Below are 24,237 nucleotides of genomic sequence, written 5' to 3'. Positions count from 1 at the left end.
AATATACAAATGTAAAAATAACAAAATATTTACCTTTAAAGAAAAATCCACCATTCCCTTCTTCTTCTTCTTTCTCTTCTTTTTCTTCTTTTTCAACTTCCGAAAAACGCTTCTCCTTACTCTCTTTAGGCTCTCCCTTCTCCTCCTCATCTTCTTCTTCCTATTTGTCTTCCCATCTAGCTATATCTGTTGGACTGTCATATTTTTTTCGTTTGTTGCTTGTAGCATATTTTCGATAGTGCTTCCAATTTCTGAAACTCTTTACCGGGCAGTCACTCATCTTGTGTTCGGACAGTGATTGGGTTAAGTGAAAGCGACTCCCACATGTGCAGCGAATCAAATGCTTCTCTGCAATCTTGTGCTTAAACTTATAATGATCATCCAGTTGCTTGGGAGTTTTAAAAGATTTCCCGCATCTGTCTTCTCTGCAGCGGCATTGTTTAGTTAAAAATCGGAGCTCCTTTCGCTTCAAATGATTAGTTGGCCGTTTGGATTTCCATCAGAATTGGATGGAACGGGGAAGGAGTAAAGCGGGTTGGGGAGTTGGAGAGGACGAAAAGAGGGAGTTTAATGGGGTGGTGGTGGAAGGCGGTAAAAGGCAGTGGAGTTAGGAGTTGGGAATGGAAGGTGCACGGCAAAAATTATTCTCAACAAGCTGCGCGACATGGTGTCTTTCCAGAATGATACAGGAATGGATTTGATTTCACTCAGTCTCTTATTCTGGATTTGATTTCCAGAATGAACATGATTTCGGTCACAGTGTGGGTGCATGAAGCCATCCGTTTCCACTAAACGTACTGTCAGTAAGATTTTTACGTGGGATGGATGATGAGGAGAAGTAGCCTCCTCTTTCCTTTTCACTTGTACTTTGAACCAAACGAAGGTTATTATGGACTATTACGTAATGACGCGGGTCCAGAACATTTCGTTTCGTCCTCCTCAAGTTATATATCTCTCCCTATTCTTGCCAATTCAGTCCCTATATCTCTCTCCCAATTCAGCTGCGCCACCTTTTCAATGACTCATCAAACAAGTAATGATACCATATGAAGTAGCATGAGTTTGTATGCTTCTAACATATTGATGAATCTGAGACTTGATAAAAGAAGAGAATATGAAACAGCATGAATGTTGCATTTGTTTTTTGACCAACAAAATATATTTCTTTTATTTTTTCTTGTAAAACTAAGAGATTAATGCATGCTTTCATGTTCTTACATTACTCCAAAATTTGAATAGGAGCGTTGAACCATCAATGTTTGAGGGAGGGGCTTTAGCTTTGAATGCTATGCATGAAACTAGAACAGTCCGTGTGCTTAAACCATTTAAGGTGAGGTTATAAATCGTATTTTAAGGGTTTCTTCTCAATTACTTACTATCTGCCCTTTACTTCAGTGCTAGGTTATTTGACATGACAAACTTGATAAAATGGAATTCTAGGTCGGTCCACTTCCAACAGGGGGTTCATATATCATCATGGAATTTATTGAGTTTGGTGCTTCTAGAAGTAATCAAGTAAGGACTGCTCATTCCTTCTTTCTTCCACTATTATTCTCGTGGCATGCTTTTCTGCAGCTCTTTGTCTTGTTATAATTTTCATTGAACTTGAATCACCAGTCTATAGTCTGTAATAAGCAGGAAGCTTTGCTGAAATACATAAAACAGGGAAATCTGAGAATGGCTTTGGTTTTCATGTGGATAATACCATTGGAAGGTAATTAATTTGTCATTACGGAGTTTACAATACATAACTTTCCCCCAATGCAAGTGCAGTTGCAAGCCATGAAAACATTGTATATATGTCTGTATAAACCCCTTTGCTCGTCTATCTGCATAAATTTCTTATCTCCAAATATTAGAAGCTAATAGTAGTAGTAGTAGTGTTTCTGCGGCAAGCGCCTGGTGAGTGCATGCATGGGAAGTTCATTCCATGATCATCTATAGAAGCAAGCCATCTTTCCCCTCCTTTTATGTTTTCTTATGCTTTCTGCACACTCATTGCCAGGCGCGTGGTGAGTCCAACTCATCGTTTTCGGACTACAAACGAAGGCATATTGGACCGCGCATGACGAGACCATTTAATGTTGGTCTACCATAACAGTTAACATAACAACTAGATCATAACATAACATGTTAGAACAATATAAAACAAGCTACTTCTTATGATCTTAAACCATGTTATGATCACCACTAGATCACAACAGTTAGAAATAGCAAGAAAGAAGGGGGGAATCCAATTCTAGTGGTGAAGAACAATATAACAACAAGCTACTTCTACATATAAAAAGAATTTGCATCAGTCAACCTCCTCAAAGTATGTGATATTATGATATGTAAAAATAAACTGGAGCCACTTCAGGCAATATGGAGCATTGTCAAAGAACAATAGACAGAAATAGACACTAAGCAAAAAACCAGATCACCCATGAGCCATCTCATAACACTACACTTAAAGGGCTATAATAACCTTGAAGAAAACACAAATTAGATTTACTCAGCCAAGCCTGCTGGTCAAGCCTAACTATCGGGCAATCAACACAGACAAATTTAATGTCATCAACAGCACATATTGCTAACTTTTAACTTGCTGGAGAGTAAGTCTAATATAATTTGGACAGAAAGGTTATCTTTCCATGTATTGTGCTCAAAATTCGTATAATTTCTGGATATGAACCATTGTGTCTTCATGATCAAAAGTTGACCAGCCCGTAACATAGCACTGAAAGCAAGATTTGTTATCACCTTTGCACGTTATGACTCCACAAAACTTCTACCTTCCATAATCAGTGACATGTGAGAACGTATAGGACATCTTGTAACATCTTCCTGCAAAACCTGCACGTTCCAACAACAAACAAAGGGACATAATGCATTCTCTTCCTGACAATAAAACTCCTAGTAAAGCATTAGAGCATTCAAAAGTTTGATAAATTTCTATGTAACAGTATAAAAGACCTATAATTCGAGAATCCATTTGCACATGGAATAGTGTATTTTCGTAACATGAAATATCCCAGTGGATTACAGAGAGAAATAGAAAATAAATGAAAATGTATTCTGGAAACATGAGTGGAAACTTTTCCAAACAACAAGACATGCAAAATCCTTCCCCAATTGAATAGATGCCAATTTGTATTTGTTAAATTTTAAGGCAAATGATTTGTTGCCAAAAAATATAAAAATTGGCAAAATCAACATGAGACTCTGGCTGAAAACTAGATCTGCAGGGTTAATGAACCTACTTCCCTACTTTATCACCACCCTCACATCCTTGCTGGTGGAGAAAGACATGGACCAAATGCATTCATTCATGGTAACATCCAAAGTCCTTATGGGAGTTTAATCTAGAGTCCCTGCTATGATGCCTCACTTCCAAGTCCTTTAACCAATCAAAGAACTACTTTGTCAAGCATGCGTCCCTGTATACAAGGGCTAAATGGACTTTCAAAATTGTAAAGGACATGTGATGCAATGTACGGCCGTTGATGGGTTTTGGTGGGTCCAGTTAAAATAATTTTTCATTTTTTAATTCTTTTATTTATAAAAAGAATTTTTCTAACGAGTACCCCGCAGTATTGGTTAAGAAATGTAAATGACATTTTTTTTTTTAATAAATTGAAGGTTTTGAATCCAAATTCTCATACTTACAATCCCTCTCCCTTTACCATCCAACCCAACTATCAAAAAAAAAAAAACACCTAATTTACTAAGTAATATAATGTAGCTTGTATATCAATAGTATAATAAGGAGTTTCATACATTTTTAGATACTACGTGCACATGTGATGAAAATATTTTACTTGTCAAATAATATAAGATTTTTTATTAGAACTCCACTTTTATTCAAGGCATCCCTCTTGAACAGGAGTATAAAAAATTGAAAACGTAAACTTCTTTTCACTGTAAAGCCGTATTCAATTCACCCAAAAGTTATAAAAATGTAGCGAAGTTCTTAATTGTTCATTATTTTACAAAATGATATTTAAAGTAATGATGAAAGGTTAAATTGACCACAGCAGTTAAATTTTCTTGGAACTAAACTAATTTTATGAAGAACTGAAATTGAGTATAGTACAAGCATTTGTTATTACCAAAAGATTTTAGGTGATTTAAGGATAGAACTTTGGGGATCTGTATTTTTTGAAAAAAAATATTTGAATCTTAAATTTAGGATTTGGGAGAGTAAATGGATAAATGGATTGATCATGGTTTACACTATCCATTTAAATGACATCCATTTAGATCCATTTATTAAATGGTTTTAATTGGATTGGATCAATTTGATCCATTATCCATTTAACTAAAACCATTTATCAACCATATATCCATTTTGCCACTTTTAGTTGTCATCAACTCGAGGGATTCACAATGTCTACTATTTGGCCAAGCCATCAACTTACACAGACCGTCGACCAAAAATGTATGAATAGCTCTCTAATAAGAAATACCTCATGCTTAAATGAATGATCTAGAAGAATCAAAACATGCTTGAAAACAGACTCCACATCTCATTCAATATCGCCGCAAGCAGCAAGTACATGTTTATGATTATGATTATCTTGTGCAGAGGTATCAAAATGGGAGAATCGGGCAAGGTTTGGGTGGGTTATAATTAGATAATAGATATAATTGGATCAATTCATCTATATCTATTTAAATAAACGAGTATAATCCATTTATACCCATTTAATAAATGGGTATGAGTATATCTAATTATGCATTTATAAGTTACTCAAAATTCTACTTATTTTTTTCTAATGTTGTTTGATGAGAAATAATGGTCTTTTATTGTTATTAGATTGGTAAGAAATTCAAATTTATTTGCTTAACACTCACTAAAAGTTGAGTTTTAAATATATAATTATTTTTAAATGGATATACATGGGTGAATCAATTCAACCCACTGCCCATCCATTCAATTGGTTTAACTGAGCATCCATTTAGACTCATTAAAAATTAATGGGCAGGATTGGACGGATTATTGATGGACGAGTTTGGGTAGATCAACATATTTGGGTTGCGATTGATACATCTAATCTTGTGTTTCCATATTTGATTGCTCTATGCACATTGAAATAATTCTTACCTTTCGGTTTCCTTCATTATCTATAAATTGTGATTTTTTGATGTTGGTTTTTTTTTTTTTTTGGATTACTTCTTCAGATGTACGGTGAAGGAATTGATTGGCTGCCAATTCTTAATTAGATGTGACCTTGATGAAAAACAAAATTGGCTTTATTTTTTTTACTGAATAATTGATTACTGGCGATAAACACCCTTATCTAATCGCCATTGTTCTCCCAAAATAGAAAAAGTAAAAAAAAAAAAAAGATACGAAGCAAGAAAGAAATTTCATTCTTTGGATTCTTCTGATTATTCAGGAAAAATAAAACTAAAGTATTATATTATACTTAAAAGAATCTCAACCACCACCAACCCATGATTACATATTAACAAAATCAAATCCAATAAAAATCATCCAAATGCAGAACTTTGTAGAAGTTAAAAAAAGTTTTTCCAACACTTCCATCATCGATTCTTGATATAAAAAAAAAATCCTTCCATACACCTTTTATCTTTATCCATACCGATTGCAAACTTCATTTTACTAATATAATCTGAAAAAAATGAGAGAACAATGTGTTTTTTAGATTATTTGGTCATAATTAGACTAGTTTTACTCATAGACACATTAGATTATTTGGTCAAAATCCTTGTATGTTTTACTACTGCAAGTAACAAAGATGTATGATTTTGCTCCTACATTAGAGAGTTACCTAACGGTGAAAGATTAGTACTTCGAGTTCCCACATTTCCACTATTATTATTATTGTTCGCAAATTTGCATTAAAGTGTATCAATGATCTTCCGGGTGGGTCAAAACATTTAACAAATAAAAAGGAAACTTCTCAAGTTTGCCCCAGAGTTTCACTACAACATCGTTCAAGGTGGAAGGATGGACTCTACACGAACATTTATAATCTCCAAGGTATAATCAAAATCTGAGAATTCTGAGAATTTTGGGTTTAAGAATTAAATCTCCAAGGTATCTTACTCCATAAGAAGTTTTGTTAACCGAAAAAAGAAAACTACCATTAATGCAGGCAACAGTTGCACAGTTATACCTAGCACACATAAGAAATTTCTGAAGGAGAGGAGGAAAGTTCAAGGCATGTGCTTAATAGAAAAGGAGTTGGCATTAAGCAAGTTCTGAGCTCACAGAACACCCTGCCCACCATTGTCAATCCCCTCCTTCCTTCCTTAACAGAAATTTCTGAGCTTACAGAAAAGACAGGCAAGTACCAAAATATATAAAAAAAAAAACACAATGAAAGCGTTGGCATTGGCGTTGGCGGGAGCGCGCCTAGAGTAGATTAGTAGTAAACCAAATTGTATGTATGTATGTGTATATATATATGTATGTATGTATGTCTATGTATATATATATATATATGTGTATGTGTGTGTGTAAAAGAGTTGTCAAACAGCCGTGATTAAATGACTGCAATGTACAAACCATAAGTAAGTAGTATGAAGCAAAGTTCAAGGCATATGCTTAATGACATACATTACCGACTGCCATGTTAAAAACCAAAACCGGAAAGTATGTGACTCCATAAGAAGTTTTGTTAACCGAAAAAGGAAAACCACCATTATCGGAGGCAACAATTTCACAGTTACACCTAGCACACATAAGAAATTTCTGAGTATAAAACTTAATAGACAAGACATGCAAGTACCATATAGCAAAAGAAACCCACTGAAGGCATTGGCGGGAGAGGAAGGGGCAGCCTAGAGTGGATTAGGAATAAGCCAAATTGGATATGGTTCGATCCTCCTAATGTTTTTGTAATCACACAGGAAATAGCAGTCCTCGAAGGTCTTGTCTTTGTAGTTATAGATCCCAACATCGTGACCTCCCCAAGACTTGTTTTCAGGTGAGAGATAGTAATCATCAGTGAAGTAAATGGAATTGGGCCTCACTTCAGGGAAATCCTTTGCAGAGAGCGAGAAATATCATTCATGCCAATAAAAATGGCGTTATCCTCCAAAGAGTTGTCCATGTACCTCAACACTTTATTAGTGAGATCAAATTTATGAACGTCAAAAGTCCAAGTAATGTATGGAAGAGTCCCATAAGGGTCATCTATTAGATCAACAAAAGAACCGTCCTCCTGGTTGACGCTGCACGCAGTGTACTTCGTTACCCAAAAGAACTAGCCCGATGAGGAGGAGGAGGAGGAATCATGATCAGCATATGGGACCAAGAAAAGCCTATCGCGGGACATAAATTTTTCGGCGAATTCCTCTTTCTCAGCTTCAGTTGTTAAGGAATCATAGCAAGGATATACCTCCACATCCACTTTCAGGTTCTTAATGCGAGTCCTTTTCGGGGACAGAGGATTAGAAAGATCCCAACACTCTATCTTCAAATCTGTATCGACTGTGACAAACATTCGGTGCCTTCTGGAATAAACTATGCAGTCATAGTCTACCAGAGGACTTTGGAGGCAAGTCCAGCTTTTTTCACCGCGAGAGGGACAGCAAAAGGGCAGCTTATATCCTCCTGCTTCCATGGAGTAGTAGGAGATCATGAATCTGCAGTCCTCTGCAGCCGCTTCTGGCGATGACGAGGCAGCAATAGCCCTAATAGTGTCACAAAAAGTTGGATCACAAACTGGTAGTGTGCGGATGGAGGGAAGCTCGATCCTACACTGTGTTATGGGATTGAAAAGGAAAACAGAATCATTGAGCTGGTTCACGAAAGCTAGCCACCCGTGAGATGACCCAATGCATAGAGCATCATCTTCTGAATTCTGCATGCCACTACAACTACTTTCGGCAGCCTTGATGCTTTTCACTCTGTTCTCCGCCAGGCTGTAATAATAGCCATAGAAACAACTTCTCTGCTTGTTGCCGACGATATTTCTGGCGGAGGTGGCAGCATCAGGAGAAGGGATTAGGAGCCAAGGAGAAACTTTTGTTTTTTGTAACAATTGATCCGCAAGACCACTACCACCACCACCACCACTACCGAAGAAGATGGTAGCAGGTGATTCGTTACTTGTACACACAGTACCACCGCTGCTGTTTCCCAAACAGCGGTAGAAACTGTTGTAGTTGGAATGCCGACGAAGAAGGGAACCGGCTCCCGAACACCCTGCCGGCCATCTTCCGACCAAGTATCGCATGTAGGAGGACTTCGCCCTAGACATAGATCTCATCGGTTGGATGTTGAAACACTAATTGATTACCAGCGCCATACTGTTTTCACTTCTAAGTAGTATTTGTATATGTCACCCTAAGCGTGCGTGCCAAGGTAGGTTTTCCTTCCATTGGTTCAATGGTTTCCCGCCTGTTATTATCCGTATGCCATCTGTTAAAAAGACTTATTTACCCTAGGTCGAATTCGCATTTGGGCCATATTTTCTCTTGTGGGCGAGTATATGTATGTGTGTGTGTGTGTGTGTGTGTGTGTGTGTGTGTAATTTTTAGTCAAAGGTGATTTTGAATTTCAATTGCGTGGATGGGGGTATTTGGAAATGTAGGATTATTTGGAGTGAAATTTTATTATTGGGTATTACTTGATGTAGCATGGATTTTGATGTATTTACGAAAGTGGCCTTGTAATTTTTTCATGTGAAATGGTGCGTTGGCTAGAAATTTGGGGTCCATTTGGATTCTTTATTTTTGCTTCTGTTTTTGAAAAACTATTTTTCACATTCCAAATGTTACAGTAAATGTGTATTTCCAAAACAACTCAAAAAACATAATATCCAAACATTATATCAAAAACTACTCCATACGTATATTTCAATTATGTATATTATATATATATATATATTATATTAATATAAATTGAAATATACAAATTGAAAATTATATATTTATATATTATATATTATATAAATATTTATATACATTAATATTATACATAATATAATATAATATACATAATATGTAATATTGCATACATAAATGTATAAATATTTATACATAATATATTATGTACATTATATTATAATATATACATTATTAATGTATAATATTATTATGTACATTATTGTGTATAATAATGTATAATAATGTTATGTATAATATATAATATACATAATATGTAATAATGTATAAATATATTATATTATGGAAGGTATATTATATTATGTATATTATATTATATATATACAATATTATGTATATTATACAAATTGAAAATTATATATTATATATTATATAAATATTTATATAATGAAATATACAATAAATATTACAAATTGAAATATTATTTAAACACCATATTTATAATATTATAATATTTATAATTAATATCAATGTATATTATATATTTATATATTTATTTATACATATTATAAATATTTTATTTTATTAAAAAATATTTTTATGTATTTATAATATATTTACATAAATATTATATATTATATAAATTATGTATAATATAATATATAACATATATTATATATATTATACATTTATATAAATGTACATTTATACATAATGTATATATTAATGTATATTTATAATATACATTTATATTATGTATTTTATATAATATTATACATTTATACATTTATCAATGCACTAGCCCTAAGTCCAACTTTGTAGAGAAAATCAATTACTACTTATTTTTACTCTTTGCTATTTGCAGTTATCTTCCCTCACTTTTGTTATATATGTATTTCATTCCTTTACAATATAGCTTATACACGAGCATAAAAAGGGCATTTGTAGAATAAAAGTACTATCTCTTTTCTCAAAACACTTTTTTAATGGTACTTTTTCTGATTTGGATTGATTTTGTTATCAAAACCTTAACTTCAAAGGAGGTTAGTATAATTTTACAAACCTCAAGGGAGGTTTCTCAAATTATCCCTATATATATACACACACACGCGCGCATTATCCGACAAGCAATGGTTTCTAATATTTATTAGCAAACAAATGGATACTAGCATTTAAGGTCTTTTTTTTATGGTGAATTTATACAAATATGAATAATTTAAGTATAAAAATTAACAACAGTTCTACATATTCATTCATATTAATTTTAAAAAATTAATGTATTTTAAATGTTTAATTATTTATTAATTTTTAAAATTTTGTTTACATACTTTTCACTATAATATGATAGTATACATCAAATGATGTACCCCATATCTAAAACTTGTTAGATATTCTGTTTTATAAATATTCTTTTAGAAAATTTAAATTTTTATAATGACCATAAACCTAAAATTATATATTCATACTTAATTAAGTAGCAAAAGATGCATTAATCCATTTTTCTTCATCAATAAATATTCATTTTTCAATAACATCGATAAATTTATCAATGTAACAGTTAATTCTCTTTTTTTACACTAAGTTAATTCAAAATTAAGAAGAGACGATGAACAATTTGAATATTAATCAATGATATGGTGGTAAAAGGAAGTAATTTATGGGATTTGTAAGATTTCAATGATTGTAATTTAAAAAGGTTTTATTATATTTCTATATAATAATTTGGTAGAAAGCAGATATCATTAAGATAAGATTAGTTATTTTTTAAAGTTATTTTAAAATTAAAGATAATTTTTAAACATATAATATAATCATTTTAATAATTTGATAGAAAGTAAACATCCGTTAAGATAAGATTAGTTATTTTTTAAAGTTATTTTAAAATTAGAGATAATTTTTAAACATATAATATAATCCAAATAGAATTCGGTATGGGTAAAATCCAAGTAATCCATAATTCATTAATTCTCTTAAATTAAACATGCTATATAGAAGTGAGAAACACTATGATTAAAATAGCTACTTTTATATATATATAGATACATACAAAGCATCTAAATTTTCGAAGTATATGATCTACAATCCATCTAAATCTACAGATTTACTAAAAAAATTTACCCATCTTCTTTTGGGTGAGAAAGTAATTAGAAGCAAAGAAAAGAAGCCGATGTTTTTCCTTTTGGGTGAGAAACTTTCTCAATTGTCTCTGTAAAATTTCATTCGGTTGTGGTAAAACTTGTACTTTCTACACTGCTACAAAGGCGTTAAACCCTAAAAGCAACAAAGGCGGGATTAAAGCATCAGCAAGCATAGGGCTGATACTCAGGCAGCTCCAATCGCTCCGGCCATTCATGGCATCGCCCTCTTCCATGACGACGACGTCGTCTACCACTTCAAAACTCGTATTCTCCGGCTGCTCAACCTCCTCCTCCTCTCCTTGACTACTCCCATTGACCACCGCCACCACCTCCTCCAAATGCAGAGCTTTTCACTTCCACCGCCGCTTCAACCCCCTCCGTCATGTCCATCTGCGTCCGTGCAAATATCCCACAACTGTCTTCGCTCAAACTATCAACCCTCCTTCGTTCATTGCTGGTACAATTCAACTTCGTATGAATTGCTCATAAAGCTTCGTTTTTGTTTTTGAAAATCAAAGTTTATGTCTTTGCTTTATTATGCATGCAGCTTGAGATAAAATTTGACAATTAGGTCAAAAAAATCACGTCTTCAACATTTTGTGATTGTGGGTTTCTTGTCTTTTCATTGAATTTCATCGGGTTTTTGCTTTATTTTTTCCTAATGTTTCTTGAATTTTGTTAATCAGCTGCTATGGCTACTGAACCTTCCGCTAAAGTTATTGATGGAAAAAGGGTTGCTAAAGAAATCAGAGAGGAAGTAGCAGCAGGAGTATCTAAGATGAAGGAGCACTAGGCGTCGTTCCAGGGCTGGCAGTGATCCTAGTTGGGGACAGGAAGGATTCAGCAACTTATGTTCGCAACAAGAAGAAAGCTTGTGAGGACGCAGGAATTAAATCTTTTGAAGCGTGTTTGCCTAAAGACGCGACAGAAGAAGAAGTGCTTAAGCATATTTCAAGTTCTAATAATGACCCTGCGGTTCATGGCATCCTTGTTCAGCTACCTTTACCTTCTGTATGGTTTTGAATATCAATATTTCTTGTCCTTTTTGGATCAAATTCGGTTGCAAAATATGCCTGAATCTACTTTTTTTTTTGCCTGTATAATGGTATGGTTTGTGCTTGAAATGATAAGGGAAAAAAATGTAACTACTTTCAATGGTTTCCTCTGCTATCTTGAGTCAAGTTGAAGTAGAGCTAATTTCTTTTGTAAATGAAGCATTGCACTGAAGTGAACTATTCTTTAATGGATGTTTGTGAATTACAATGTAGCTAATACTTTATTGTGTCTTTTATAATTTTCCCTGGACTTTCATTTCTTCAATATAACATTTTGGGACCATTAAAATTATTCCGTTTGATGAGTGAGGACTAGAAAGCTATACATGTTTACCATTATGATTATCTTGTGTTTCTATATTTGTCTCTCATTGCTCAATGCAAATTGAACTTATTCTCTGCTTCCTTCATTATCTGTAAATTGTAAATTGATTGACTGCTTGATAAAAATGGTTTAGGACAACTTAAGATTCTATAGTAAGAGACTCGGAAGTTACTAATGTTAACTTATAAGTTATTGTTTGAGGTCACTTTTAACACCTGTCTTCATGGATCTTGTACAGCACATCAACGAGCAGAATGTATTAAATGCTGTTTGCATTGAAAAAGATGTGGACGGATTCCACCCACTAAACATTGGACGTCTTGCCATGCGAGATAGGGAACCACTATTTGTGCCTTGCACGCCTAAAGGATGCATAGAATTGTTGCATAGATATGGTGTTGTTATCAAAGGGAAGAGAGCAGTTGTTATTGGCCGGAGTAATATTGTTGGGATGCCTGCTGCTCTATTGCTACAAGTAAGATTATTGCTGGCTGGAAATCTTTCAATTAAAATCTTTCAATTTGAGAAGAAGCCATTAAAATACACGATTTATAACCTCATCTTAAATGGTTTAGGCACACGGACTGTTCTAGTTTCATACATAGCATTCAAAGCTAAAGCCTCTCCCTCAAACATTGATGGTTCAACGCTTCTATTCAAATTTTGGAGTAATGTAAGAACATGAAAGCATGCATTAATCTCTTAGTTTTACAAGAAAAAATAAAAGAAATATATTTTGTTGGTCAAAAAACAAATGCAACATTCATGCTGTTTCATATTCTCTTCTTTTATCAAGTCTCAGATTCATCAATATGTTAGAAGCATACAAACTCATGCTACTTCGTATGGTATCATTACTTGTTTGATGAGTCATTGAAATGGTGGCGCTGCTGAATTGGGAGAGAGATATAGGGACTGAATTGGGAAGAATAGGGAGAGAGATATAGCTTGAAGAGGACGAAACGAAATGTTCTGGACCTGCGTCATTACGTAATAGTCCATAATAACCTTCGTTTGGTTCAAAGTACAAGTGAAAATGAAGGAGGAGGCTACTTCTCCTCATCATCCATCCCACGCACAAATCTTACTGACAGTACGTTTAGTGGAAACGGATGGCTTCATGCACTCACACTGCGACCGAAATCATGTTCATTCTGGAAATCAAATCCAGAATAAGAGAGCGAGTGAAATCAAATCCATTCCGGTATCATTCTGGAAAGAGACTATGTCGCGCAGCTTGTTGAGAAGAATTTTTGCCGTGCACCTTCCATTCCCAACTCCCAACTCCACCGCCTTCCACTACCACCATCCACCACCATCACCCCATTAAACTCTCTCTTTTCGTCCTCCCCAACTCCCCACCCCACTTTACTCCTTCCCGTTCCATCCAATTCCGATGGAAATCCAAACGGCCAACTGATCATTTGAAGCGAAAGGAGCTCCGGTTTTTAACTAAACAATGCCGCTGCAGAGAAGACGGATGCGGGAAATCTTTTAAAACTCCCAAGCAACTGGATGATCATTATAAGCTTAAGCACAAGATTGCAGAGAAGCATTTGATTCGCTGCACATGTGGGAGCCGCTTTCACTCGGCCCAATCACTGTCCGAACACAAGATCAGTGACTGCCCGGTAAAGGGCTTCAGAGATTGGAAGCACTATCGGAAATATGCTGCAAGCAACAGATGGAAAAAGTATGACGGTCCAACAGACAGAGCTGGAGGGGAAGACAAAGAGAAAGAAGAAGAGGAGGAGGAGAAGGGAGAGCCTAGAGAGGGAGAGGAGAAGCATTTTTCGGAAGTCGAAGAAGAAGAAGAAGAAAAAGAAGGGAATGGTGGATTTTTTTTAAAGGTAAATATTTTGTTATTTTTACATTTGTATATTTCATTGGGATCTGTGAATAATCCGTTTCGATCTCTCTCTCTTGCCACCTCCTCCCCCCCTCCCCCCAAGGTATGGATAAGATGGTTATCAATCATCTCGACAAGCTTTTCGCTGCCACCATTGGCAACAAGCTCGGAGTTCAGCACCTTGCTGCTAAGATCTTGGTTCTTACTGGCAATGCCCAACAAGAGGAATTTGGTGTCGGTGCTAAGTTGTGTGTCTCTTTTGCCGGGGAGCTCCTCCAAAATGCTGAGGACCTCATCTGAATGGATCTGGACCCCAGCACTATTTATGCAATTAACGAGGTTTCTTCCCCTGCCGCCATGTTTAATGCCTCTGCTACATGAGTTTAATCAAATTCTATGAAAAATGTGTTCGGTTATTCAGTCTGCTCTGAACAGCACTTGTTTTCTATTAACTGTGAAAACTTCCAAAATTTCTGGCTGTGCTTGTTTTTAAGAGGTTTCAGATCATGGCAAATTGTTTTATGCTTCTCATGATGAAAGTTAGGAAGGACACTACTCTTGTTGATTTATCTATGATTGATATTCATTCTTTATCAGGAGCATTAAAACTTTGCAATCATTCCTGTAGGTTGCTATATTTGCTGGAGCTGTTGATACAACCGCCACAGAAACAAAAGGAACTGCCTTAATCCACAGAGCTCAACAGGTATTAAGGGGGGCTTCTAGTCCTTTAGATCCTTGTTCGTAAAGACCTGAACTTGGTTTTTCAAAGACTAAACCCGTTTTCACATGGTATTTATAGTGTTCATCTATTTTGTTTGCTTTTGTGGAATTCTGGAGCATTTAGTAATCTATTCTACGTTAATGCATTCTCGTCTCAGAGTCTGGTAATTTTTAATCTGTTCTGCTTTTGCAGCTTGAAAATTATGCCAAGATTGGAGCAGCTAAGGTTGGGGAACTCATAAAAGCAATTGCAGGATCTGGTGCAAAGGTTATTGTTAGCGGAGCAGCTGTTGGAAAGATGGCACTACATTTTTGTGAGCGTTACAAGTAAGCCATTTTCTCTGCCTATTGCTTTTTTTTTTCCTTTTATGTATACAGAGAAATGAGAAGCCGAGTGCCTTTTCATTTCTGCTAACCTAGCCCATTGAAGGAATGGCTTAGTCGGGTGCCTTTTCATTTCTGCTAACCTAGCCCATTTTTGCCTTCATATCTCAGTATGAGGTTTCTGTACAGTAAGAGAGAGGTAAGAATATCATGTCCTTATGGGAATGAGGTAGGGCCTGAAAATATTGGCACATTCTGCATAGTAGACTACTGAAAGAACATGTGTATTGGTCACTTGTTTCGACTACTTTATATCTGCTTGAATTTCTTGGGAAACTCGAATAGGCAATTAATCAGCTTGAAACGTGATTACTTTCCTTTAGCTTTGTGTCATTTTGCGTTCCCTTACTCACGTTGGATACATTGCAGAAATTTTCCTTTATTAAGCGTATTTTGTACAAGAGAAGATGTGTAAAATCTTCTTGTTCCTAACTTTTTCCATTATCTCTATTGTTTTCCAATTTTTTTTAATTTTTTTGGGGGGGGGGGGTAAGGTGGGTTGTGGGTTGGTGTTTGGTGGGACACGGTAATCATATTTGGAGTCTTGGACAATTTTGCATTTTCCTTGACCTGGATCTTGAATTGCCATCATCATGGTTCATCTTTTCATATGCATGCACAATACTTGCATCTGGAATATCACGTCATTTTGCTTAATTGTCTACTTGCCTGTGAACCTATTATGTTGAACAACTGATTAGCCAGTACATATCCTTTACAGGCTCATGGTCCTAATGATTAGCTCCAAATTTGAGCTTCAACGGTTTTGCCATATCACTGGTGCTGTTGCTCTTGTAAGCATCTTGCAGTCAGAGAGTATTAAGTTGTGAAACTTTTTGTATTGTTTCTGATTTTTTTTGTCATCTCGATACAGTTGAAACTTAGTTCGCCAAATCCAGATGATCTTGAATATGTTGATTCCATTTCAGTGGATGAAATTGGTGGTGTTAAGGTATGATAAGACAGCCCGTGGCGCTGTTACTCTCCAATATGTAGTTGTTTCAACTGCTTGTATATGATTTTTATGAATGATGAATAGGTTACAATTGTAAGAAATGAAGAAGGTGGAAATTCAGTATCCACAGTTGTTCTGCGAGGCAGCAGTATATTAGATGATCTTGAGAGAGCAGTTGATGATGGAGTTAATACATACAAGGTACCCTTTGCTGAATATAAAAGATATACATATGGAATGATGGGTTGTCTTCTAGATGCCTTTGCAAGTTGTTAACTATTTGCTTCTAGGTGATTTGCAAGTTTTTACTTGCAGTTGGGATCTAATAGACTTTGCTATTTCCATCTATACCAGGCAATATGCAGGGATAGTCAAATAGTACCCGGTGCTGCAGCTACTGAGATTGAATTAGCCAGAAGACTAAAGGAGTTTTCTTTCAAAGAAACTGGGTAATGCACTTCCTTGCAGTAAAGCATATATTGTTTTAGGTTATTGTAGCTGTGCTGAAGTGCAAGATATATCTTCACATGCTTGAGCAACTATTCTATCCATTTTGCAAGTGTATTTTTATAGTCCTTGTTTAGAGAAGTTTATGTGCATCTGCTTGTGGCTGCCAACTGTAACATACATCTTTTTACTATATACGTTTGTTTGATTATTTGCACGGGATAAGTTAAGGTTGAATAAATTATTGGACTTGCTTGTTTCTCATGCATTTTTTGGCTCAACTGCTGAATGATCCACTTGAAGAGTTAGTGTTCTGGCTCTATATGATTGAACAGTGTGCTGATCTGAGTTAGAGGACCATTTTATTGACATTAACTGGATGACAAGTGCTGCAATCTATTTCTGAAAGTGTTTTTGTTGAATGTTTATGCAAATATTTATTGGCTTCTCATAGCCTTTGGCATACTGTAACTCGTCTATTGTTTGCTTGATTTCTTGTCAATTAGTAAACTGAATTGTAGATGATTCGTTTGGTTGAGGCTCAGATTTTTCCATTGCCTTGCAGCTTAGATCAGTATGCAATTTCCAGATTTGCTGAAAGTTTTGAAATGGTACCTAAAACCCTAGCTAAGAAAGCTGGGCTTAATGCCATGGAGATCATAGCATCTTTGTATGCCGAACCTGCATCTGGGAACACCGGTGTTGACATCGGTTTGGAGTAGGGGTGAGCAGATCCGGTTCGTACCGAATTCATAACCGATTTCAAATTCAATTCGGTAATTTGAAATCGGGTATTTGGTAATTCGGTTCCAATTCGGTGAATACCGAATTCACGAATTCTAATATGGTATAAAATAGGTAATGAGATTATGAATTTGGTAATAACCGATTTCGAATTCAAAATTCGGTAATTGAAATCGGGTACCGCATTACAGCATTCGAATACCAAATTGATATATAAAATTATATAATATATAGATAAATGCTATTTAGTATTAGTATATACTACTAATACTTTATTATATTATATAGGTAAATGTTATTAATAATAATTACTATATGGTATTATTATCATATCATGTACTTATAATACTAATAATATATAATGATGTACAATATATTTATATTATTTTAGTATTTATTAATTGTTATATGACTACAATAATGCATAGTAATACATTACAATATAAGATAACTATAATACTTATTATTTTATACATGAGTAACATGGCTAGAATTAGATAATAATTAATACATATTTGTATAATACTAAATATTAAACAATAAACATAATTAGTAATTAGAATTTAGATATTGGTAATTTGATACATCATTCATGTTTGAATTATTGAATATTTGAATGCGTAATCTATAACTTGCAAGTATTAGTGTACTCTAAATTTACATTACATATTCACAAATCTTAAGGCTTTAAATATAGATAAGACAACTAAGCAGTGTAAGTGAATGTACATGAATTGCAAATCAATGTATTAGTGTATTGACTTTCACAATAACATATGTAAATAAATAAGTTTAATTTTGATTTGAAATAAATTAAAAGTTTGTAACTAACATAACTTATCACTAATCATTGTAATTTGTAAGTTTGTAACTAATATTACTTATTATTAATCATTGTAAATTATAAATTCATAAATTATTACTAACCATTGTACAGTCTAAGGTTTATTATAGTTTAAATTAATCACTTTTTATGTGTTCCTTAAATCATAGACTAAGGATTGTAGGTATAAGTGATCAAATAAGTTAAAAGTTCATATTATCTATTTACTAATCTTAAAGTTTTAAGTATAGACAAAATAACTAAGCAGTGTAAGTGAATACATGTGAGTTGCAAATCCAGTAATTAAGTTTTATTTTGATTTGAAATAAATTATAAGTTTGTAACTAATGTAACTTATCACTAATCATTGATTCATTGTAATTTGTAAGTTTGTAACTAATATTACTTATGATTAATCATTGTAAATTATAAATTCATTGTAACTACTAACTAAATTAGTTTAAATTAATAACTTTTTATGTGTTTCTTAAATCATATACCAAGGATTTTAGGTATAAGTGATCAAATAAATGCCAATTAAACCACAAAATGATTTGAACATAAATAATGTGTTCAATTATGAATAAATTTGGGGATCAAATTAGTAATAATTTTTAAATCATTGAGGAGCATAATGAATGTATTATAATTTAGGAGCCCTAATTTGTAAATTTAAAATTACAAAATCACTTCATTTGGAAAAAGTCCGATTTCATCTTCAGCTGATGAAAATTGAAAAGTGAGAAAACAACCATTGCAAATTTGCAATATTGCATAGTGCCGTGACTGCCGTCACCTACGGCTTTCACAGCACTAACACTCCCAAGTCCCAAGTCCCAATTCCCAAATCGAAGCTGCTCTCTGCCTCTCCGGCCTCCGCCAGTCCGCCGCGCTCTACGTCTCCTGTTGGCTGTGTCCTGCCGTGCTGGTTCATCTCTGCCGAGTGTCGAAGACGAAGCACCAAGATCTCACTAGTTCATCGCTGGTTCATCACTGCTCATCTCTGGCTCACTTAGGTAAGTGCTCCTCTGTTTTTGGCTCTGTGTCTCTGGCATTAAAATGGGCCAAGATCGACTAGGAAATTTGTTATCCTGAATTGATAAGGGGACGAAATCTGAGCTTCCAATTGCAAACTCTAACTGTTGTAGTAGTTTAGATTAGGTGTGATATAACATAAGCTTTGTATTTTATACACAAGAAGCTCTCTCCAGTTGTGCAGCCTTTAAAAGTTAAGGCCTTGGGGAAAAATTCCACCTTTTACCCGTTAGAAAAATTATAAAGAAAAAAACTTGCTAAAATGAAAATTTTACCTCCTTGTCCGTGGAGATTCTCAATCTCTGGTGCACATCTAGTGAAAGTACGGCTCCAGAAGTTGTACCTAGGATTCTGGATATGAATTTTCTGCAATGTGTAAAAGAGAAACATCTAATGGCTTGCGGGGGTTGGTAGTTGCTGAACTATAAAGATTGGTTTATATATTCTCTTAATTTGCTGCAGGTTTTTTTTTTAAATAATAGATGAATTCGGTTAGACCGAATTCATTACCGTTTTCGAATTTGAAATCGGGTACCGCATGAATTCGGTAATGCCCAATTCGAAATTGAAAACGGTTTAGATTTCTATAGGTGCAATAACCGAAAAAACCGAATTCAGCGCACCGATTTACCGCATTTGCACCGAATGCTCACCCCTAGTTTGGAGGAAGGCGTCTGCAAAGATGTCTCCACAACCAGTGTATAGGACCCATATACCATAAAGTAAGCTTTTTTCTTATATTGCTGAAATCCACATTCAATTTTTTTCTAGCATAGAGGGTTCAATTTTGAAGATTGAGAGCAATTTTTACTTTTAAAGTCATTCTTGGATTAAGCATTAAACCTTGCTGGTGAAGGTTGTTCAGAAGATTGTTTAGCAATTTCTAGTGACCTGCATATGTCATGCATATTAAAGGCTACCACCTAACTAAATCTAGCTTCTGTGGAGCAACGTAAACAAAAGCTCAATGGAGATCCTGAGCTCTGTCGATCTTGGTCATTGGATCCTCAACATTAATCAAAAGATCCAAGCAGCCCAGTTGTGCATGAGCTTGTGAAAACTGGAGCTGATACTCAAGTGCTTGCTTGCTTGGGTTTTTTTCTGCCCATGAAGGAGATCCTTTTTAGTTTACTCTCCCTGGGATTGATGCATTCTAGAATATTCTTCAGCAACTCGAGCTATTCTGAAATATCAAATTTAATGAAGTGTCAGATGGTTCTTAACTAGGGATTTGATTCAATTGATAGGTTTTTTGCTCTCAAATATGCTGCTGATGCTGTTTGTACTGTCATGCGTGTAGACCGGGTAAGACATTCTTGGCATCTTTACTTTTCTTGTTTGTAACGTTGTTGTCATGATACTGGTGGTGAATTACCCATTTTTGTGGTTTATGCTGCATTTAGTTGACTTTTTTTTTTTAATATGAAAGAGTTTCACTTGGTGGTAGAGAATTCAATGTAGTTTATGGAGCGGATATGCAATAATTGGCAGGATTACTTGGTAATTGGTGCGTAGGTGATGGCCATGGTTTTAGGTATAGGTTTTCAGTTGATCAAGTTATTTTGTGGGTTGTGTGATTGTCTTTTGAATTCACTGCCTAGAAGTTTCCCTTACTGGGGCTAAGTGAGGATATAGGTGAATTTGCAGAGACTTTCCAAGTGTGGAGATCTTAGATCTCCTAAGTGGATCAGAAGTCATGCATGATGACAGGATTTCTTGGGCATGCTAAAAAGCTCATACTATACCCTATCACTAGTTTCAAAAGAAGGCTTGGGTTAACCACAATATTTAAGTATAGTTGGAGATTCTTGTAGTTATTTTGCCTCAGTTCGGGACACTAAGGTCCCATAAGGAGGGTCTAAACGGTGCTGCTGTTGTTAATAATTATGGATGCCTTTGCTGGAAATTTTGATCATAAATCTCATCTGACTTTTAGTAGGTGCAGTGCAATATTTTCAATTGCTTTGATATTGCTACAACCAGCAAAAAGAACAATATTTTCCATCAAAATCCACAGCAATGCATTTTGGTCTAAAACATGTGCATTTGATCCACCCACAGAATGATGGAAATGGTTCTTCTCATGTTTCAACGTTAAGAAGTTTTCGTCATCTTTTACAATAATTGTGATTATGTGTTGTGTACTGGTTTCCCGATACAGATTATAATTGCAAAACCAGCTGGTGGTCTGAAAAGAGATCCTCCTATGGAGATGGATGGATGGATGGATGGATGATGGAGTGTTGAATATGAATGTAAGAGTGCTTTAGATTTTGCTTCTAGTTTTCTGGGCCTCTAGTTTCCTGTGAATATGAAAAGAGATCCAACAACTGAAAGCCCATTGCCCATTGCAGTCGGCTCTCACACATGAAGCTGGTGCAAGGTTTTTGCCTACAACAGATGAAACTTAGTAGTATTATAATTTTAGTACAAAACTAAGACAAAATGGATTTTGACAAAGATAAATAAATAATTAAAACAAAATGGATTGATATGTTTTTAACACTGAGAATAATCATTCATACACACCTTAGCTAGCTAGTCTAAATGTATAACAACAAATCATAGTAGCAGGATTGCCGGGATCTGATTTTATAATTATGGGTTCTGCATTTTTGCCTAAAATTTGGAAGAGAGAGAGAGAGAGAGAGAGAGAGAGGTTTGGTAGAGTACCTTGGGGTCTCCGCAAGTGAAGGAGCAATCAATTTGTCCCGGGTTTGCATTCTTGATGACTATAACTAGGAAGTGACAAAATGGATATATGGTTGATAAATAATTTTAGTTAAATAGATAATGGATCAAATTGATCCAATTCAATTAAAACTATTTAATAAATGGATCTAAATGGATGTCATTTAAATGGATAGTGTAAACCATGATCCATCCATTTATCCATTTACTATCGCAAATCCTAAATTTAAGATCTAAATATTTTTTTTTTCCAAAAAATACATATCCCAAAAGTTCTATCCTTAAATCACCTAAAACTTTTTGGTAATAACAAATGCTTGTACTATACTCTATTTCAGTTTTTCATAAAATTAGTTTACTTTCAAGAAAATTTAACTGTTGTAGTCAATTTAACCTTTCATCATTACTTTAAGTATCATTTTGTAAAGTAATGAACAATTAAGAATCCAGCTCTGTCTGTTGGACTGTCATATTTTTTCTGTCTGTTGCTTGCAGCATATTTCCGATAGTGCTTCCAATCTCTGAAACCCTTTATCGGGCAGTCACTCATCTTGTGTTCGGACAGTGATTGGGCTGAGTGAAAGCGGCTCCCACATGTGCAGCGAATCAAATGTTTCTCTGCAATCTTGTGCTTAAGCTTATAATGATCATCCAGTTGTTTGAGAGTTTTAAAAGATTTCCCGCATCCGTCTTCTCTGCAGCGGCATTGTTTAGTTAAAAACCGGAGCTCCTTTCGCTTCAAATGATCAGTTGGCCGTTTGGATTTCCATCGGAATTGGATGGAACGGGAAGGAGTAAAGTGGGGTGGGGAGTTGGGGAGGACGAAAAGAAAGAGTTTAATGGGGTGATGGTGGTGGATGGTGGTAGTGGAAGGCGGTGGAGTTGGGAGTTGGGAATGGAAGGTGCACGGCAAAAATTCTTCTCAACAAGCTGCGCGACATAGTCTCTTTCCAGAATGATACCGGAATGGATTTGATTTCACTCGCTCTCTTATTCTGGATTTGATTTCCAGAATGAACATGATTTCGGTCGTAGTATAGGTGCATGAAGCCATCCGTTTCAACTAAACGTACTGTCAGTAAGATTTGTGCGTGGGATGAATGATGAGGAGAAGTAGCCTCCTCCTTCATTTTCACTTGTACTTTGAACCAAACGAAGGTTATTATGGACTATTATGTAATGACGCATGTCCAGAACATTTCGTTTTGTCCTCCTCAAGCTATATCTCTCTCCCTATTCTTCCTAATTCAGTCCTTATATCTCTCTCCCAATTTAGCAGCGCCACCTTTTCAATGACTCATCAAACAAGTAATGATACCATACGAAGTAGCATGAGTTTGTATGCTTCTAACATATTGATGAATCTGAGACTTGATAAAAGAAGAGAATATGAAACAGCATGAATGTTGCATTTGTTTTTTGACCAACAAAATATATTTCTTTTATTTTTTCTTGTAAAACTAAGAGATTAATGCATGCTTTCATGTTCTTACATTACTCCAAAATTTGAATAGGAGCGTTGAACCATCAATGTTTGAGGGAGAGGCTTTAGCTTTGAATGCTATGTATGAAACTAGAAAAGTTCGTGTGCCTGAACCATTTAAGATGAGGTTATAAATCGTGTATTTTAATGGCTGCTTCTCAATTACTTACTATCTGCCCTTTACTTCAGTGTTAGGTTATTTGACATGACAAACTTGATAAAATGGAATTCTAGGTCGGTCCACTTCCAACAGGGGGTTCATATATCATCATGGAATTTATTTCGTTTGGTGCTTCTAGAAGTAATCAAGTAAGGACTGCTCATTCCTTCTTCCTTCCTCTATTATTCTCGCGGCATGCTTTTCGGCAGCTCTTTGTCTTGTTATAACTAGTTGGTACTATTTAAAAAATGGAAAACGATGACACCGTTTATTATAAGAAAGAATGAAGTTGTTCTAACTTTTGTGTAATTAGAACAACTTCAGTCTATTGAGTTTCTTTTATTTGTGAGGAGAAGAAGAAAGGAAAAGTAAAATTGTAAACTCTGGTGACGACATAGGTTTTGGTCATATACATATTATTGTTGTTGAACATGGTCATATTTGGTAATTACTTCAGAGTTATGATGCCACTTTGAATGACTAGATTTGGATTTACGTGTGACATTTAGCATCATTATATACATCAAATTGTTCACTTTGTAATGTGTTGAAAATCCTGCACAATTAACAAAATAAATAGTTAATTTCTTTTGCAAAATAACATTTCTAGATTATCTCTTTTA

At 34.9% G+C, this 24,237-nt stretch overlaps 1 protein-coding gene and 1 long non-coding RNA gene across 2 annotated transcripts; both read left to right on the top strand.

The window, feature by feature from the left end:
* The first annotated feature begins 11,043 nt into the window (after nucleotides 1-11,043).
* Nucleotides 11,044-11,713, top strand: LOC140035443 (uncharacterized). Its single transcript, XR_011839668.1, has 2 exons — nucleotides 11,044-11,397; nucleotides 11,627-11,713. It is a non-coding gene; the product is annotated as an uncharacterized lncRNA (long non-coding RNA).
* Nucleotides 11,714-13,193: 1,480 nt separating this feature from the next.
* Nucleotides 13,194-23,193, top strand: LOC113728038 (T-complex protein 1 subunit theta-like). The gene is made up of 12 exons (XM_027252509.2): nucleotides 13,194-14,170; nucleotides 14,273-14,508; nucleotides 14,798-14,875; nucleotides 15,086-15,219; nucleotides 15,998-16,070; nucleotides 16,151-16,228; nucleotides 16,316-16,432; nucleotides 16,586-16,680; nucleotides 17,244-19,261; nucleotides 20,528-20,585; nucleotides 21,442-21,535; nucleotides 22,467-23,193. The coding sequence occupies exons 2-9, from the start codon at nucleotides 14,470-14,472 to the stop codon at nucleotides 17,398-17,400; spliced, it is 771 nt and encodes a 256-aa protein (XP_027108310.2). The 5' UTR covers nucleotides 13,194-14,170; nucleotides 14,273-14,469; the 3' UTR covers nucleotides 17,401-19,261; nucleotides 20,528-20,585; nucleotides 21,442-21,535; nucleotides 22,467-23,193.
* Nucleotides 23,194-24,237: the final 1,044 nt, after the last annotated feature.

This window comes from Coffea arabica, chromosome 2c, assembly GCF_036785885.1.
Source record: "Coffea arabica cultivar ET-39 chromosome 2c, Coffea Arabica ET-39 HiFi, whole genome shotgun sequence".
Taxonomy (NCBI): Eukaryota; Viridiplantae; Streptophyta; class Magnoliopsida; order Gentianales; family Rubiaceae; genus Coffea; species Coffea arabica.
This window is presented reverse-complemented; position numbering and strand designations above follow the sequence as displayed.

Coding starts and splice junctions, on each gene's coding strand:
- LOC113728038 (XM_027252509.2), top strand. CDS start 14,470: ATGGATCTGGACCCCAGCACTATTTATGCAATTAACGAG. Junction 16,229..16,315: donor ATGAAATTGGTGGTGTTAAG/GTATGATAAGAC, acceptor AATGATGAATAG/GTTACAATTGTAAGAAATGA. Junction 16,681..17,243: donor TTTTCTTTCAAAGAAACTGG/GTAATGCACTTC, acceptor ATTGCCTTGCAG/CTTAGATCAGTATGCAATTT.